Source organism: Ranitomeya variabilis, chromosome 3, assembly GCF_051348905.1.
Source record: "Ranitomeya variabilis isolate aRanVar5 chromosome 3, aRanVar5.hap1, whole genome shotgun sequence".
NCBI lineage: Eukaryota > Metazoa > Chordata > Amphibia > Anura > Dendrobatidae > Ranitomeya > Ranitomeya variabilis.
Window position 1 is genome coordinate 437,582,037 of NC_135234.1, and position 16,551 is coordinate 437,598,587.

The 16,551-nt window shown below is 41.5% G+C and overlaps 1 protein-coding gene across 6 annotated transcripts in view; it reads right to left on the minus strand.

The window, feature by feature from the left end:
• Positions 1-16,551, minus strand: part of AUTS2 (activator of transcription and developmental regulator AUTS2) — a 1,864,151-nt gene that overhangs the window by 11,602 nt on the left and 1,835,998 nt on the right. For all 6 annotated transcript variants that reach the window (XM_077296436.1, XM_077296434.1, XM_077296433.1 and 3 more), the window contains 2 exons: positions 14,638-14,709; positions 1,493-1,643 (listed from right to left, as the gene is read on the minus strand). In XM_077296436.1, coding sequence (XP_077152551.1) covers positions 1,493-1,643; positions 14,638-14,709 — 223 coding nt within the window. The remainder of the gene's footprint in view (positions 1-1,492; positions 1,644-14,637; positions 14,710-16,551) is intronic.

Sequence of the window (16,551 nt, forward strand, 5' to 3'; positions counted from 1 at the left end):
TTCATGAGTTATTTACAAGTTTATGACCACTAATAAATTGTATTCAAAGTTTTGCCCATTGTGTTGGATTGTCAATGCAAACCTCTTCTCCCACTCTTGACACACTGATAACAACACCGCAGAAGAAATGCTAGCACAGGCTTCCAGTATCCGTTGTTTCAGATGCTGCACATCTCGTATCTTCACAGCATAGACAATTGCCTTCAGATGACCTCAAAGATAAAAGTCTATGGGGGTCAGATCGGGAGACCTTGATGGCCATTCAACTGGCCCATGACAACCAATCCACTTTCCAGGAAACTGTTCATGTTGGAATGCTCGGACCTGACACCCATAATGTGGTGGTGCACCATCTAGGGTGTCAGGCCAGAGGATTCCTACATGAACAGTTTCCTGGAAAGTGGATTGGTCATCGTGGGCCAGTTGAATAGCCACCAAGGTCTCCCGATCTGACCCCCTTAAACTTTTATCTTTGGGGTCATCTGAAGGCAACTGTCTATGCTGTGAAGATACGAGATGTGCAGCATCTGAAACAATGGATACTGGAAGCCTGTGCTAGCATTTCTTCTGTGGTGTTGCTATTAGTGTGTGAAGAGTGGGAGGAGAGGGTTGCATTGACAATCCAACACAATGGGTAGCACTTTGAACACATTTTATAAGTGGTCATAAACATGTAAATAACTCATGAAAGAATAAAGTTACTTTAAAACCAAGAACACCATTGTCTTTCTTGTGAAATTCTCAATAATTTTGATGTGTCACATGACCCTCTTCCCATTGAAAATAGGAAAAAATAAATAAAGTTGGATCCAAAATGGCTGACTTCAAAATGGCCACCATGGTCACTACCCATCTTGAAAAGTTTCCCCCCTCCAATATACTAATGTGCCACAAACAGGAAGATGATATCACCAACCATTCCCATTTTATTTAGGTGTATCCATATGAATGGCCCACCCTGTACTTACAGTAATTATATATTGTGCTGTAGATACAGTAAGTAAAACTCTCACACAAAATCTATGGGTACCATGTCCAGAAGGTAACTGAGAAGAGGTTACATGACGGCTGTTACAAAATCAATTAACAAAATGAAAAATAATTTAATTAAACATTTAAATAAAAAAAATCTGGGCACTATCTAAAGTTCCAGTGACTTTAAGTTTGGAAATACCACTGCAGATAAAACATGATCCCACAAATATAAGTGGATGTCTGATGTAATTTCCATCTGGGTTTTCTACTAAGTCATAAATATATGTCAGGACTAAAAAGATGACATGGTATAAATTGAGAACATTCTTGGGTAGTTTATGTCGTTTATGATCACTTCCGTGTTCCTTACCAATAACTAGGAAAATAGATGCACATTCTTTCCAATATTAACGTGTAACATGCCACTTGTTGTAAAGTAAATGTTTAATGGTCCATGATAGCAGAATAATAGTAGTTTCCTACAAATAACTACATAGTGAATGTGGTGAATACCCACCAGCAGCAGAGAATAGAGTTGAAGGGCGTGCCAAGTCATGAGGGTGCGGATGGTGATGGATTGCTCCAAAGAGGCTTGGACCTGGTGGCCGGCTCAAAAACTCAGGCTTCAGGCCAAAATCAAGCTTGTGTGGATCTGTCTGCATCTGTTTCTGAAATGAAAAGCATGACTGGAATTGAGATTTCCCCCGTGGGCAGATAAGAAAAGAGGCTTCAAAGACCATACAAAATGCCACATTCACACCTTGAAATTGCAAAAATGATCTTTGTATGTGCTATAATTGAAATTACACTTTTTTTTAAAATCTGATGTTATCAGAAGTGACAGACACAGCTTAGTCTGAATAAATGGGAGTGACATGACGTTTAGGTAAAATTACAAAATACATTCTTACAAAAACTGATCTTCTGCACTGAAACTGGAATAAAGTCAATGTCCTACACTAGACAATGCTCTTGGATGATTATAATATTAGCTGTTAATTCTTACAAAATGGCACAAATGATTATAGAAATCATTACCCTTTCATTAAGAGCAGTTTTCATTTAGAGGACAGGGAAATTAAATGCGTAATTAATAAAAATGGCATATTTAGCCATCTAAAGCTCATTGACCTCCAAAGTCTTTGAAATCTAAACCAGTGACTCCTTTGTGAAATGATCACAAACATATAATATATAATGTGATATAGTTATTTTTTCAAAGCCAATATAAATATTCAATCAGACGTCCATGTTGCACGTACGTGTTGTATCAGTTTTTTCCCCAAATATACCATATACATATTGTAATCTAAACTGCTGTGTCTGTGTTCTTTATGGACCGTATGACTGTGCAAAACACAAAGAGACATGTCCATTTTTCTCCAGTATCACAGATGAAAAGCGCTAATAAAGGTCCATGAGTCAGTGAAAAACACGTACAGCACACAGATAGCATTAGTGTGCTATCTGTATTTAGTATAGCAGAAGCGTCGTCATTTATTTATCCAACCACGAAAAACACTGATGACACCCTGATGGTAAAAATGGACACACTGACCAAACACTGATGACACATTGATGGTAAAAATGGACACACTGACCATACACTGATGACACACTGATGGTAAAAATGGAAACAGAGACCATACACTGATGACACCCTGATGGTAAAAATGGACACACTGACCATACACTGATGACACACTGATGGTAAAAATGGACACACTGACCAAACACTGATGACACATTGATGGTAAAAATGGACACACTGACCATACACTGATGACACACTGATGGTAAAAATGGAAACAGAGACCATACACTGATTATCACCCTGATGGTAAAAATGGACACACTGACCAAACACTGATGACACATTGATGGTAAAAATGGACACACTGACCAAACACTGATGACACATTGATGGTAAAAATGGACACACTGACCATACACTGATGACACACTGATGGTAAAAATGGAAACAGAGACCATACACTGATTATCACCCTGATGGTAAAAATGGACACACTGACCAAACACTGATGACACATTGATGGTAAAAATGGACACACTGACCATACACTGATGACACACTGATGGTAAAAATGGACACACTGACCAAACACTGATGACACATTGATGGTAAAAATGGACACACTGACCATACACTGATGACACACTGATGGTAAAAATGGACACACTGACCAAACACTGATGACACATTGATGGTAAAAATGGACACACTGACCATACACTGATGACACACTGATGGTAAAAATGGAAACAGAGACCATACACTGATTATCACCCTGATGGTAAAAATGGACACACTGACCAAACACTGATGACACATTGATGGTAAAAATGGACACACTGACCATACACTGATGACACACTGATGGTAAAAATGGAAACAGAGACCATACACTGATGACACCCTGATGGTAAAAATGGACACACTGACCAAACACTGATGACACATTGATGGTAAAAATGGACACACTGACCATACACTGATGACACACTGATGGTAAAAATGGAAACAGAGACCATACACTGATTATCACACTGATGGTAAAAATGGACACACTGACCATACACTGATGACACACTGATGGTAAAAATGGACACACTGACCAAACACTGATGACACACTGATGGTAAAAATGGACACACTGACCAAACACTGATGACACACTGATGGTAAAAACGGACACACTGACCAAACACTGATGACACACTGATGGTAAAAATAGACACACTGACCAAACACTGATGACACATTGATGGTAAAAATGGACACAGACCGTACACTGATGACACACTGATGGTAAAAATGGACACACTGACCAAACACTGATGACACACTGATGGTAAAAACGGACACACTGACCAAACACTGATGACACACTGATGGTAAAAATAGATACACTGACCAAACACTGATGACACACTGATGGTAAAAATAGACACACTGACCAAACACTGATGACACATTGATGGTAAAAATGGACACACTGACCAAACACTGATGACACACTGATGGTAAAAATAGACACACTGACCAAACACTGATGACACATTGATGGTAAAAATGGACACAGACCGTACACTGATGACACACTGATGGTAAAAATGGACACACTGACCAAACACTGATGACACACTGATGGTAAAAATGGACACACTGACCAAACACTGATGACACTCTGATGGTAAAAATGGAAACACAAACCATACACTGATGACACTCTGATGGTAAAAACAGACACACTGACCATACACTGATGACACACTGATGGTAAAAACGGACACACTGACCAAACACTGATGACACACTGATGGTCAAAACGGACACACTGACCATACACTGATGGTAAAAATGGACACAGACCGTACACTGATGACACATTGATGGTAAAAATGGACACAGACCGTACACTGATGACACATTGATGGTAAAAATGTAAACAGAGACCATACACTGATTATCACCCTGATGGTAAAAATGGACACACTGACCAAACACTGATGACACACTGATGGTAAAAATGGACACACTGACCAAACACTGATGACACACTGATGGTAAAAATAGACACACTGACCAAACACTGATGACACTCTGATGGTAAAAATAGACACACTGACCAAACACTGATGACACACTGATGGTAAAAATAGACACACTGACCAAACACTGATGACACACTGATGGTAAAAATAGACACACTGACCAAACACTGATGACACACTGATGGTAAAAATGGAAACACAGACCATACACTGATGACACCCTGATGGTAAAAATGGACACACTGACCAAACACTGATGACACACTGATGGTAAAAATGGAAACACAAACCATACACTGATGACACACTGATGGTAAAAACGGACACACTGACCAAACACTGATTACACACTGATGGTAAAAATGGAAACACAGATCATACACTGATTACACACTGATGGTAAAAACAGACACACTGACCAAACACTGATGACACATTGATGGTAAAAATGGACACACTGACCAAACACTGATGACAAACTGATGGTAAAAATGGAAACACAGATCCTACACTGATTACACACTGATCGTAAAAACGGACACACTGACCAAACAGATGACACCGGTATCATTTTTTTCACGCAATGTTTAAAATTGCACGTGTGAATGAGACCTTAGTGGCTCTAGGGTGCTGCATAAATAAAAAAAAAGTCTATACTTACCTCAAGAATGGCGCTGCTTCACCTCTCCCAGCCTTGTTTTCCCAGCAGTCTCCTGCTAAAACAATGTCACTTAACCATTGTTGTCAATCACCATCCCGATAATCTGCAACCTTCACAATTACATTCAAGTGGAAAAAACATTGTTTTTCCACTCAGATGTAATGGTGGTGACTGCACATTAGCTGCTAGTGATTGGCTGCAGTGGTCATGTAAAATAGTATATCTGAGGAGACTGTAGGGGGACACAGGGCTGAGATCAGGGGAGAGGCACTCGTCCAGGAGGTGAGAATACGTATTTTTACATTTATTCAGCACCCTGGACCCATTAAGTAATTGACAACCCCTATAAAACAATTTAAACCCGGATACCCATACATTTATGCTTAATGTATATCTGTGCTATATAATGTCTTTTTCTGACTTAAAGTGTCCTTACAACCTAAACACCACATTTCCAGTTTTTCCTCCTCTTCTTCCCAGAGTCCATCTGCGCACGCGCGGAATCCCGCGGCCATTTTCCTGAAGCCCCGGGCAGCAGAGCGCTCCATCTGCGCACGCGCGGCCACAGGAAAGATGGCTCGCCCACCGGTAAACGGCGAATAGCGAAGACCGCGCTTTTTTGAATCTCCTGGGCAGTGGATCTTCGCTTTGGACATGCGCACACCACTACGCCACCAACGTAATGATGAGCAGGTTTCTGGGGGAGAAACAGCGCTGTCACCACACCCATATGACCAGACCAGCGTGAGTGACAGCAGAAAACGGCAACTTTACAAAGGTATTTCGGCAGCTTAGGTAGGTTATAAAGGCACACAAAAGACACTAATGTAACGCCCAGCTCTGCCCCTATTTAACGGTATTTTTAGCTCATCTTCAAAAAACGGGGTGACAGGTGCCCTTTAAGCCCGTGGACACACAAGCGATGATTTTCTCATGCAAGAGAATCAAGATCATTATGTCAATGACACTCGGCTCAAAATCTGTCCAGAGTTTGAGCCAAGTGTCATCTTAAGTGTGATCCAAAAGAATCGTATCACAGGTGCGGAGAAGATGGAGAAATAAATGTCTCCATCTTCTCCATTGTCTGTTCGCAGTTGTCGGACTGCCATCTGGAGTGCAGTACGAGGTTTCACACGCACCCATAGACTTGTATGGGCGGAAGTGATTCGAATTTTGAAGCCACTTGCAGCATACTGAATCGGAATGAGAAAAAAAAAAACAGATGCGCACTACCCCATGGTATAACATAGGTGCTATCTAATAAAACATCACATAGCACTCGTCCGAGTTATACGCTCATGTGAGTGAGCCCTAAATATCCCTGTGTTGCTTCAGGTAATTGACAGGTGTCTCTCACAGTGAAAAAGACTTGTCAGTAACCTCTAGCAGCTCTGGGAAAAGCCGGCCTGGTCTAGTTTCTGGCTATGGCTCACTGCCGAATCTCTAAAGCATATTTTCTCTGAAATGCCATAGTGCTTTAGGCAAAAAAAAAATACCTGCCTACAATCGAGCAGCCAGGCTCTGAGTCACACTGCCCACGGTTAAAAAAAAAAAGTTCTACCCCTTCATCCATTTTGAGATATTTCTTGTACTTTAAGGTGCAAATTCTCATTTAGCTACAGCTTAAGACATTTTTTTCTGTTTCAACGGACAGACAAATTAAAGTTAATGTTTGATACTCTCTTGTGAGTGTCTTTGAGAAACTTTAAGAAAATATAAAAAAAATGAGGAAATTATATCGCTATCACATTACATGTATCAAGTTAAAAAAAAAAAAAGAAGCTTTTTTTTAAAACTAATTCTTATAGAACAAGGAGACATTTCGGCAGGTACGCCGTTTAGAAAACAAGGTTTATTTTTATTGAATGGAGGTAGCTGACTTAACGTTTTGCTTTAGGGAAAACATCATAGTGATCATTGGAGTCTATTCACAATCCCCCGTGTGGATTAGTAGTTATTTTAATAGTTTTTCTCATTTGGTTACTATAGTCCCTAAGGGAAAATTCTCACTTGAAATAAAACAACAACTTGCGTTCCAGTGCCGGGTAATCAAACATAACATGAGACTACTTGAAGACAATGACGTCCAACAAGGAAACTGAGAGCTCAGAACACAATTATTATCATTGTATTTGTTATTGTAGAACTTGAAATACAAAGAACCAAACATGAAAGGGAAATTCTATCTGGAAACAAAAGGGGGAATTTATTAAGGCTGGAATTTCATATGCCAGTTACAAAGAAAACCACACTGAAACCTATGCCAGCTATGAGCTGGTATAGACTTTGATTATGGTTTATGAGAAAATGAAAAATTTGAAAAAGTTTTTGAACAAAACGGTTGTGATTAGCGTAGAAAAAGACATAACATTACTATTTATTAGATCTGCATTAAAAGGATGAGTAACATCCAATAACAGACATACATACAAGGAGAAGATATATCTTAAAAATAGATATGGATGAGAACAGGGAATTGTTACCCATACCCTAACCTGTTGCCTGTCCTGTTACCTGTCTACCAGGGGAGGTTGGCACCCTAAGGGGATTCAATAGTGGCACCCCTGCTCCTCAGTGGCTGTCCCTATTGCCCCTAGATGACCCTAGGTATATAAAGGGACTAGTGATGAGCGAGTGTGCTCGTTACTCGAGATTTCCGAGCATGCTCGGATGTTCTCCTAGTATCTTGGCCGCGCTCGTAGGTTATGTTTGTGTCCCCACAGCAGCATGATTTGCAGCTGTTAGACAACTTGAACTCATGCAGGGATTGCCTGTTTGTTAGGGAATCCCCACATGTATTCAGGCTGTCTAGCAGCCACAAATCATGCAGCTGCAGCGACACAAACAATCTACGAGCACACCCAAGATACTCGGAGAGCACCTGAGAATGCTTGGAAATCTTGAGTAACGAGCACACTCGCTCATCACTAAAAGGGACATACAAATCTATGCAGACCCAGGTAACAGATAAATAAAACAAAACAACCCGTTCCCTGGACAAACAATTTAGTGAATTAATACTAATATGTCCAAGGGTATGATGAATAGTCAAAAAACAGTGTCTCTGTGGGACCGGTCAGAGAAATGCAGGGAGCAACTGATAATGATTGTAGGTATCTTATCAATGACGTCAGAACACTGTAGTGTGCTAACAGCAGATATTACCCTGCACATACCCTTCTCTGTTGCCTGCCTACCAGCGGAGGATGGCACCCTGAAAGAAACGATAATGGCGCCCACACTCCTCAACGGCTGCCCCTAATGTCCCTGCCAGGCCCTATCATAGACCCTGGGGCAAAATCAAAAAGACTACCTGGTATGTAGCCATAACAATATCATAAGAAGGCTATCCCCAGTGAGAAATTAATATATCTTATATCAAAAAGGTGAAGATCATATAATAAAATTGTTTGGGGTAAGGTATGATTATAGGTAGCAAAAAGATAAAAATCAAAATAATTTCTAAAGACAAGAAAAAGTCCCAAAATTTAGGCGCAGCTCGGAGTTGCATTAAAATTTTGTGACCACTTGTGTCTTTACATCAGTTTCTTCCAGTTGTGGGAGTTGTGGCGAGCTGTGCACCTTGTCCAATGTTACCAATTTATGAAGAAGCGTTCGCCCCTTCATGAATCAGAAGCATCTGACTCAGACACCCCATTATGAAGACTGGTGTGAACAACACCAGTCTTGATGAATCAAGCCCAATGTCTCTGAACTAAAAAAAAAATCATGAAATTACAGTGCCTGTACAGATTGTGCAAATTGTCTCACCAGAGAGGTAGAGGACTAGAACTCTAGTGCAACCTATAGGAAGTAGCAGGCCTATAAGTCAATGTCGACCCGTTTATTGAGCCTTGTCATGTGACTAAGGATAAAAGCCAAAACTAGAATCTCAATTTGCAGACATTGTGTTTCGGAGTACTGCCCCTCATCATTGCAAAGTGCGATATCTGGTTTGGCCATGTGAGAGGCGCTGACCGGGATCCAAGGGGGTATTGTTTCTCCTTGCGGAGCGTGATATGTTAAGCATGCCAAGATGAGGAGACTTTCAAAACCCAGATTGTTTCACATCACAAGAAATGGAGTAGCACACTGGGATTTTAATTGGATACCCCAGAAGTCTATTATAGTTAGGCCTCATTCAGATAGGAGTGATTTTTCTCGTACGCAAAGAATGGACCAATTTTCAGCAGTTTCTTTAATCAGTTTATCCTCAGTGTTTTGGATCAAGTTTGGTCAGTGAGCCAATTTTCACCATTAGTGTTTCAGCAGTGACTTTCGCATATACTTAAAAAAAACTTCTTGCCCCGGCAGCAGACATGGTGGAGGAGTGGGTCTTCTCCTTTCTACTAATTGCACCTTTAACCCAATCCCACCTCTACCCTCCCTTATCCACCCCTTTTTTAAAGTCAACTCTGTCCGCATCTACTCTCCCTCCAACCTTCAAGTGGCTGTCATACACCGACCTCTGGGCCCGGCCACTGCCTTTATTGACCAATTCTCTACCTGGCTTCTTCACTTTCTTTCCATTGACATTCTCACTATCATCATGGGTGACTTCAACATCCCTACTGATACCCTTCAGTCAACAGCCTCCAAACTCCTGTCCCTTACTTCATCTTTTGGTTTTAGTCAGTGGTCCTCCTCAGCTATCCACACAGATGGACATACATTAAACCTGATCTTCACCCGTCTCTGCTCTCTATCTAACATCACAACCTCCCTCTCCCTTTATCTGACCACCATCTACTCACTTTCTCATCCCTGTCCTCCTCACCTGTCACCCATGTCCAGCAACATGCCCACCTCCGCAGAAACCTCGCACACCTAGACACCCACATGCCCTCTGACTCTATTCTACCCCTGGCATCCATATCCTCACTCCATGACACATACAGTGCCACTACTTTCTACAATGCCACTCTCTCATCAGCTATTGACACGGTTGCCCCTCTTGTTCATGGCAGATGTTCATGCGACGTATCAATAGACAACCCTGGATCAATAACATCACCAAAAAGCTCCGGCAAGTGTCCACGGTGGTAGAGTGGCGTTTCACTGCACTCAAGCAACAAGCAACACTTTCTTTCAAATCTGCCCTCACCTCTGCTAAACAGGCCTACTTCACAACCCTCATATCTTCCCTATCCTACAACTTCAAACAATTATTCAAAACATTTAACTCTCTCCTCTGCCCACCACTGCCCCCTCCAACCTCGCTCATCTTTGCTGAGGACTTTGCCACACACTTCAAACATAAGATCGACCAAACAAGGCAAGTCTTTATTGTTCAACCACCACAACCCCTTTGAATACCAGACCAATGCCCTTCCCCCATAACCTCACTCTCCAACATCACTGAAAGGGAGCTTAATTGTCTCCTCTCCAAATCACACCTCACCACTTATGCACTAGAGCTCATCCCATCCCACCTCCTCCCCAACCTCACCTCCACACTTATCACATTCCTAACCCATCTCTTTAATCTATCACTAACTTCTGGTACCTTCCCTTCAGCTTTCAAACATGCCACAATCACGCCTATCCTTAGAAAGCCAACCCTCGACCCAACCTCTATGTCCCGCTATCGCCCAATATCGCTGCTCCCATTCGCTTCAAAACTCCTGGAGAAGCACTTCCACGCTGAACTTTCCTCCCACCTTTCATCTAAGTTACTCTTTGACAATCTACAATCTGGTTTCCATCCCCATCATTCCACTGAGACTGCCCTAACAAAAATTACTAACGACCTACTTACAGCCAAAGAAGCTAATGGACAATACTCTATACTCTTCCTTCTAGAACTGTCCTCTGCTTTCGACAGTTGACCAATGCCTCCTACTACAGATCCTCTCTTCCTTTGGCATCAAAGACCTTGCCCTATCCTGGATCTCCTCATACCTATCCAACTGCACATTCAGCGTCTCCCACTCCCACATTACCTCCTCATCCCACCCTCTCTCTATTGGAGTCCCCCAAGGCTCTGTTCTATGACCCCTACTCTTCTCAATCTATACGCTTGACCTGGGACAACTCTTAAAGTCCCATGGATTGCAGTACCACCTTTGTGCTGATGACACTCAGATCTACCTTTCTGGCCCAGACATCACCTCTCTGCTGTCCAGAATGCCGGAGTGTCTATCAGCCATATTCTCTTTCTTCTCCTCCTCTCACTTCCTCAAACTCAATGTGGATAAATCTGAATCTTTCCTCCATCTCACAGATCTTCCTTACCTGATCTATCTATCACAATAAATGACATCACGCTTTCCCCAGTACCAGAAGTCCGCTGCTTCGAAGTAACCCTTGACTCTGCCCTGTCCTTCAAACTGCACATCCAGCTCAAAAATATTTCCAGAATCCATCCTTTCCTCAATTCTCAATCTACTAAAATGCTTGTGCATGCCCTCATCATCTCCTGCCTCGACTACGGCAACATCCTTTTCTGTGGTCTTTCTGTTAACACTCTTGCACCTCTCCAGTCCATCCTTAACTCTGCTGCCCAACTAATTCATTTCTCTTCTCGCTACTCCTCCGCTTCTCCCCTCTGCAAATCCCTTCACTGGCTCCTATTCCCTCAGCATATGCAGTTCAAATTACTAATACTGACCTACAAAGCCATACATAACCTGTCTCCTCCATATATCTCTGAACTAATCTCCCGATATCTTCCCTCACATAACCTCCGGCCCTCCCAAGACCTCCTTCTCTCCTCGACACTTATTCGCTTCTCACTTAATCACCTCCAAGACTTCTCTGAAATCTACCATCCTCTGGAATTCTTTGTCCCAACACGTCCAACTATCAACCCCATTCGGAACCTTCAGACGGAATCTGAAAATCCACCTCTTCAAGACAGCTTATAGGGTGCAATGACCCCGCTGCCTCCTCACCACTACCAGAGCTACCGCCTCACCAACACCAGAGCTGCTGAAACCCCCCAACCTACTGTCTCCTTCCCCAACAACCTGTAGAATGTAAGCCAGCAAGGGCAGGTTCCACTCCCCTCTGTATCAGTCTGTCATTGTTAGTTTGCTTACTTTAAGTGATATCTGTAATTTGCATGTAACCCCTTCTCATGTACAGCACCATGGAATCAATGGTGCTATATTAATAAATAATAATAGTAAAAACAAAAAATTGCAAAGCTTTTCCTACACATTACAATGTTAAAAATGGACAGCACATGGGTTGTCATGGATGCTATCCGTGTCCTGTCTGTGATTTTCATAAACTCATAGACTTGTATAGGTTTGATCTGTTTCTAATAGACATGTCTCCGTGTTTTTTTTTGCGAACCACTCGGTCCGTAAAACAAAATGGCGCGTAAGCAGGTGACTAAAATATTTAAAAGAAAGTTGTTAAACATATAAAATAAAAATAAAATGTAGGCTCCTTAGGCTGAACCCGAAAGAGTTATGTCTACCGTCAACCTTGAAAGTTGAACTCGATAGACTTATGTCTACCTTCAACCTTGAAAAGTATGAAACTGTGAAAAATAAGACCATTAAAAAATAAAAAATAAACATACCTATTTTCCAAAAAAGTGCAGTCTATCAAAATATAAAATTAAAGAACCCGCACAACTGATGCCAGAACGAAAAAAAAAATCAAAACCCATAGAACTGTGTATTTTCGGTCGCCACACCTCTCTATAAGAAATTCAATAAAAAAGGTCAAAATGTCATATGTATCCTAAATTGGTATAAAAAACCTATCACCTCACCACGCAAAAACCAAGCCCTCACATAACTCAACTGACAAAAAAATAACGTTATGGATAGTGTTGAGCGATACCGTCCGATACTTGAAAGTATCGGTATCGGAAAGTATCGGCCGATACCGGCAAAGTATCGGATCCAATCCGATACCGATACCCGATACCAATACAAGTCAATGGGACTCATGTATCGGACGGTATTCCTGATGGTTCCCAGGGTCTGAAGGAGAGGAAACTCTCCTTCAGGCCCTGGGATCCATATTAATGTGTAAAAGAAAGAATTAAAATAAAAAATATTGCTATACTCACCTCTCCGACGCAGCCTGGACCTCACCGAGGGAACCGGCAGCGTTGTTTGCTTAAAATTCGCGCGTTTACTTCCTTACGTGAAGTCCCGGCTTGTGATTGGTCGCGTGCCGCCCATGTGGCCGCGACGCGACCAATCACAGCAAGCCGTGACGTAATTTTAGGTCCTTCAGGATTTTAAAATTACGTTCTGGCTTGTGATTGGTCGCGTCGCGGTCACATGGGCGACGCGACCAATCACAAGCCGTGACGTCACGGGAGGCTGGACACGCGCTTATTTTAAAATGCGCGCTTGTCCTGCCTCCCGTGACGTCACGGCTTGGGATTGGTCGCGTCGCCCATGTGACCGCGACGCGACCAATCACAAGCCAGAACGTAATTTTAAAATTCTGAAGGACCTAAAATTACGTCACGGCTTGCTGTGATTGGTCGTGTCGCGGCCACATGGGCGACGCGACCAATCACAAGCCGGGACGTCACGGGAGGCAGGACACGCGCGCATTTTAAAATGCGCGCGTGTCCAGCCTCCCGTGACGTCACGGCTTGTGATTGGTCGCGTCGCCCATGTGACCGCGACGCGACCAATCACAAAGCCGGAACGTAATTTTAAAATCCTGAAGGACCTAAAATTACGTCACGGCTTGCTGTGATTGGTCGCGTCGCGGCCACATGGGCGGCACGCGACCAATCACAAGCCGGGACTTCACGTAAGGAAGTAAACGCGCAAATTTTAAGCAAACAACGCTGCCGGTTCCCTCGGTGAGGTCCAGGCTGCGTCGGAGAGGTGAGTATAGCAATATTTTTTATTTTAATTCTTTATTTTACACATTAATGTTGTTTCGATACCGATACCCGATACCACAAAAATATCGGATCTCGGTATCGGAATTCCGATACAGCAAATATCGGCCGATACCCGATACTTGCGGTATCGGAATGCTCAACACTAGTTATGGATCTCGGAAAATGGTGACACAAACAGAAATGTTATTTTTTATTTTTTTTTTACAAACCTCTCAAGATTTTCCACCAGCAAAAATCTAAGCAATTTTGGTATCTCTGTAATCGTACTGATCTGGAGAACTTCTGATATACAATGAATGCCCTAAAATGATGGCAAAATTGCATTTTTTTTTCAACAGTAAAATAAAAAACTTATGGCTTTTGGAAGAATGGAAGAAAAAATTTAAGTAATTTTGTTAAAGATGGACTTCTTTTCATGTTACACATGCCCTAAAGATCATGAGCACTGTACATACCATCTTGAAAAAATTCTGTAAGCACCATGGAGTCTTATTAAGTATATTTCTCTTTCTGTTACAGGTATTTTATACATAATAATCATGATTTATATACAACCAGGTAAGCTGCAGGCAATGAATTTTAATCCAACACTTACTTTGACTTTTTGTTGATGATGGTATATTTGCCAGGCGATATGAACATGCATAGCACACCATTTTCCAGGTTTCTAGGTGAAATAAAACAATTCATATTTGAAACATTACACAGTACAACTACAATAAATGAGATATATGGTACCAGCTGTGCTGGCTACTAATAAATGGCCAGGGGACTATTTCTGAATGGCTGATGCAGCACTTTACATTACTCAAGCTACTGTGATTTTCCATATGACTTTTTCTTGTGAAATGGGCAGACCATAAGGATCCCTCTGTACAATAAAAACATTTTATGTTATTTTTTCCAGAGCTCATCACATGTAAGCCAAAAGCCTCCATACATATTAGATTACATGTAGCCAATCCTGCCAAATTCGGCAGATAGGCCAACCATATAATGTATGGAGGGCATGGACCGCTCTTGCCAGGGATTCTGCTGCTTCGTGTCAACAGAGCAGCTTTTCCCCTTCCAGATATCTCTGTTGTTGGGACATAATTGCTAACGTCATGCTTCCTGACAGTCCGCTCAATGCAGTTAGGCATCGGGGACCCAGGTATCAATCACAATGACATCGGCAGTAACTCCACTTCAACTGAGCAGAGTGGAAGATTAGCAGCTGCTTTGTCGACGTGACATCACCGGAAGACACAAAATCGCCAGAATGAGTCGGCAGAGGTTGTTACCAGGCAGAACAGGCAGGTAACACGAGAAAAATAGGAGTAGTAAGTCCATATGTATGAAAAAGTACAAATTTATTAATCAAAACACATATAGCATTACAGACTAGGATCAGGTAGTGATGGCTATCAATGTCCAGACATTCCAATAATATACTATGCGACCACTAAAGTGCTTAGTGCATAAATATATATACTGGGATTAATGTTAAAAGGCCAATGTACTCCAAAGATCATTGTAAGTGCGTGCAGCTTGAAAAAGAAAGGCGAAACGTGCGTCGGTGCTGGCGTGGCACGTGTCCGGACCCCGTTATACTATGGGTAAGCAATGCTGATGTGGGGGTAGTATAGGCTCCATTGATTTTGCGCGCACTTACAATGATCTTTGGAGTACATTCGCCTTTAACATTTATCCCCCCAGTATATATATTTATGCACTAAGCACTTTATTGGTCGCATAGTATAACATTGGAATATCTGGACATTGGTAGCCATCACTACCTGATCCTAGTCTGTAATACTATACGTGTTTTGATTAATACATTTGTACTTTTTCATACATAAGGACTTATTACTCCTATTTTTCTCGTGTTGATACGTATTAGGTGGGAGTATCCACTAGGTGTATCTATAAGACGACCACATGGGGAGTAGGCTTTGTGGCACTTGTATATGGATGTGGCCCTTTATGGTCTTGTTTTACCAGAACAGGCAGGTAATAAAACACCTGATGCCCATAAGGAAAAAATAAAATAGTCTTGGATAAACTCTTTAATGTAACCTAGTAGATTTACCTATAAAAAAAACCTATGGATAATAAATCACTGGATATGACTGAATCTTTGCCAATTCAACTTGACAGCATTGTATCAGGCACATTTTCCATTACAAATCTGTATTTATGGAGGTGCAAATATTGCAATATTGACTTGTATTCTTTAATTTGCTGTCTCAGCTGTGGCAAATATCGCTCTATAACATCAAATCTACTCAATGACTAAACAATGGCAAGGCAAATTTTGTTGAAGATTTGCTCATCTAAATTTGACCATCTATTATGCCAATTGTAATTCTTCTATCTGACAAACTTTGCGCTGCTACAATATATTCTACAGTAAAAAAATATTTGTCAATTACACTTTTTAATATTAGAGAAAAATGTAAAAATTAATATAATTTCCCTGTAATAGATGATCAGGAAATATATTGTTAGTGAATGCTTCTGCGCTGTT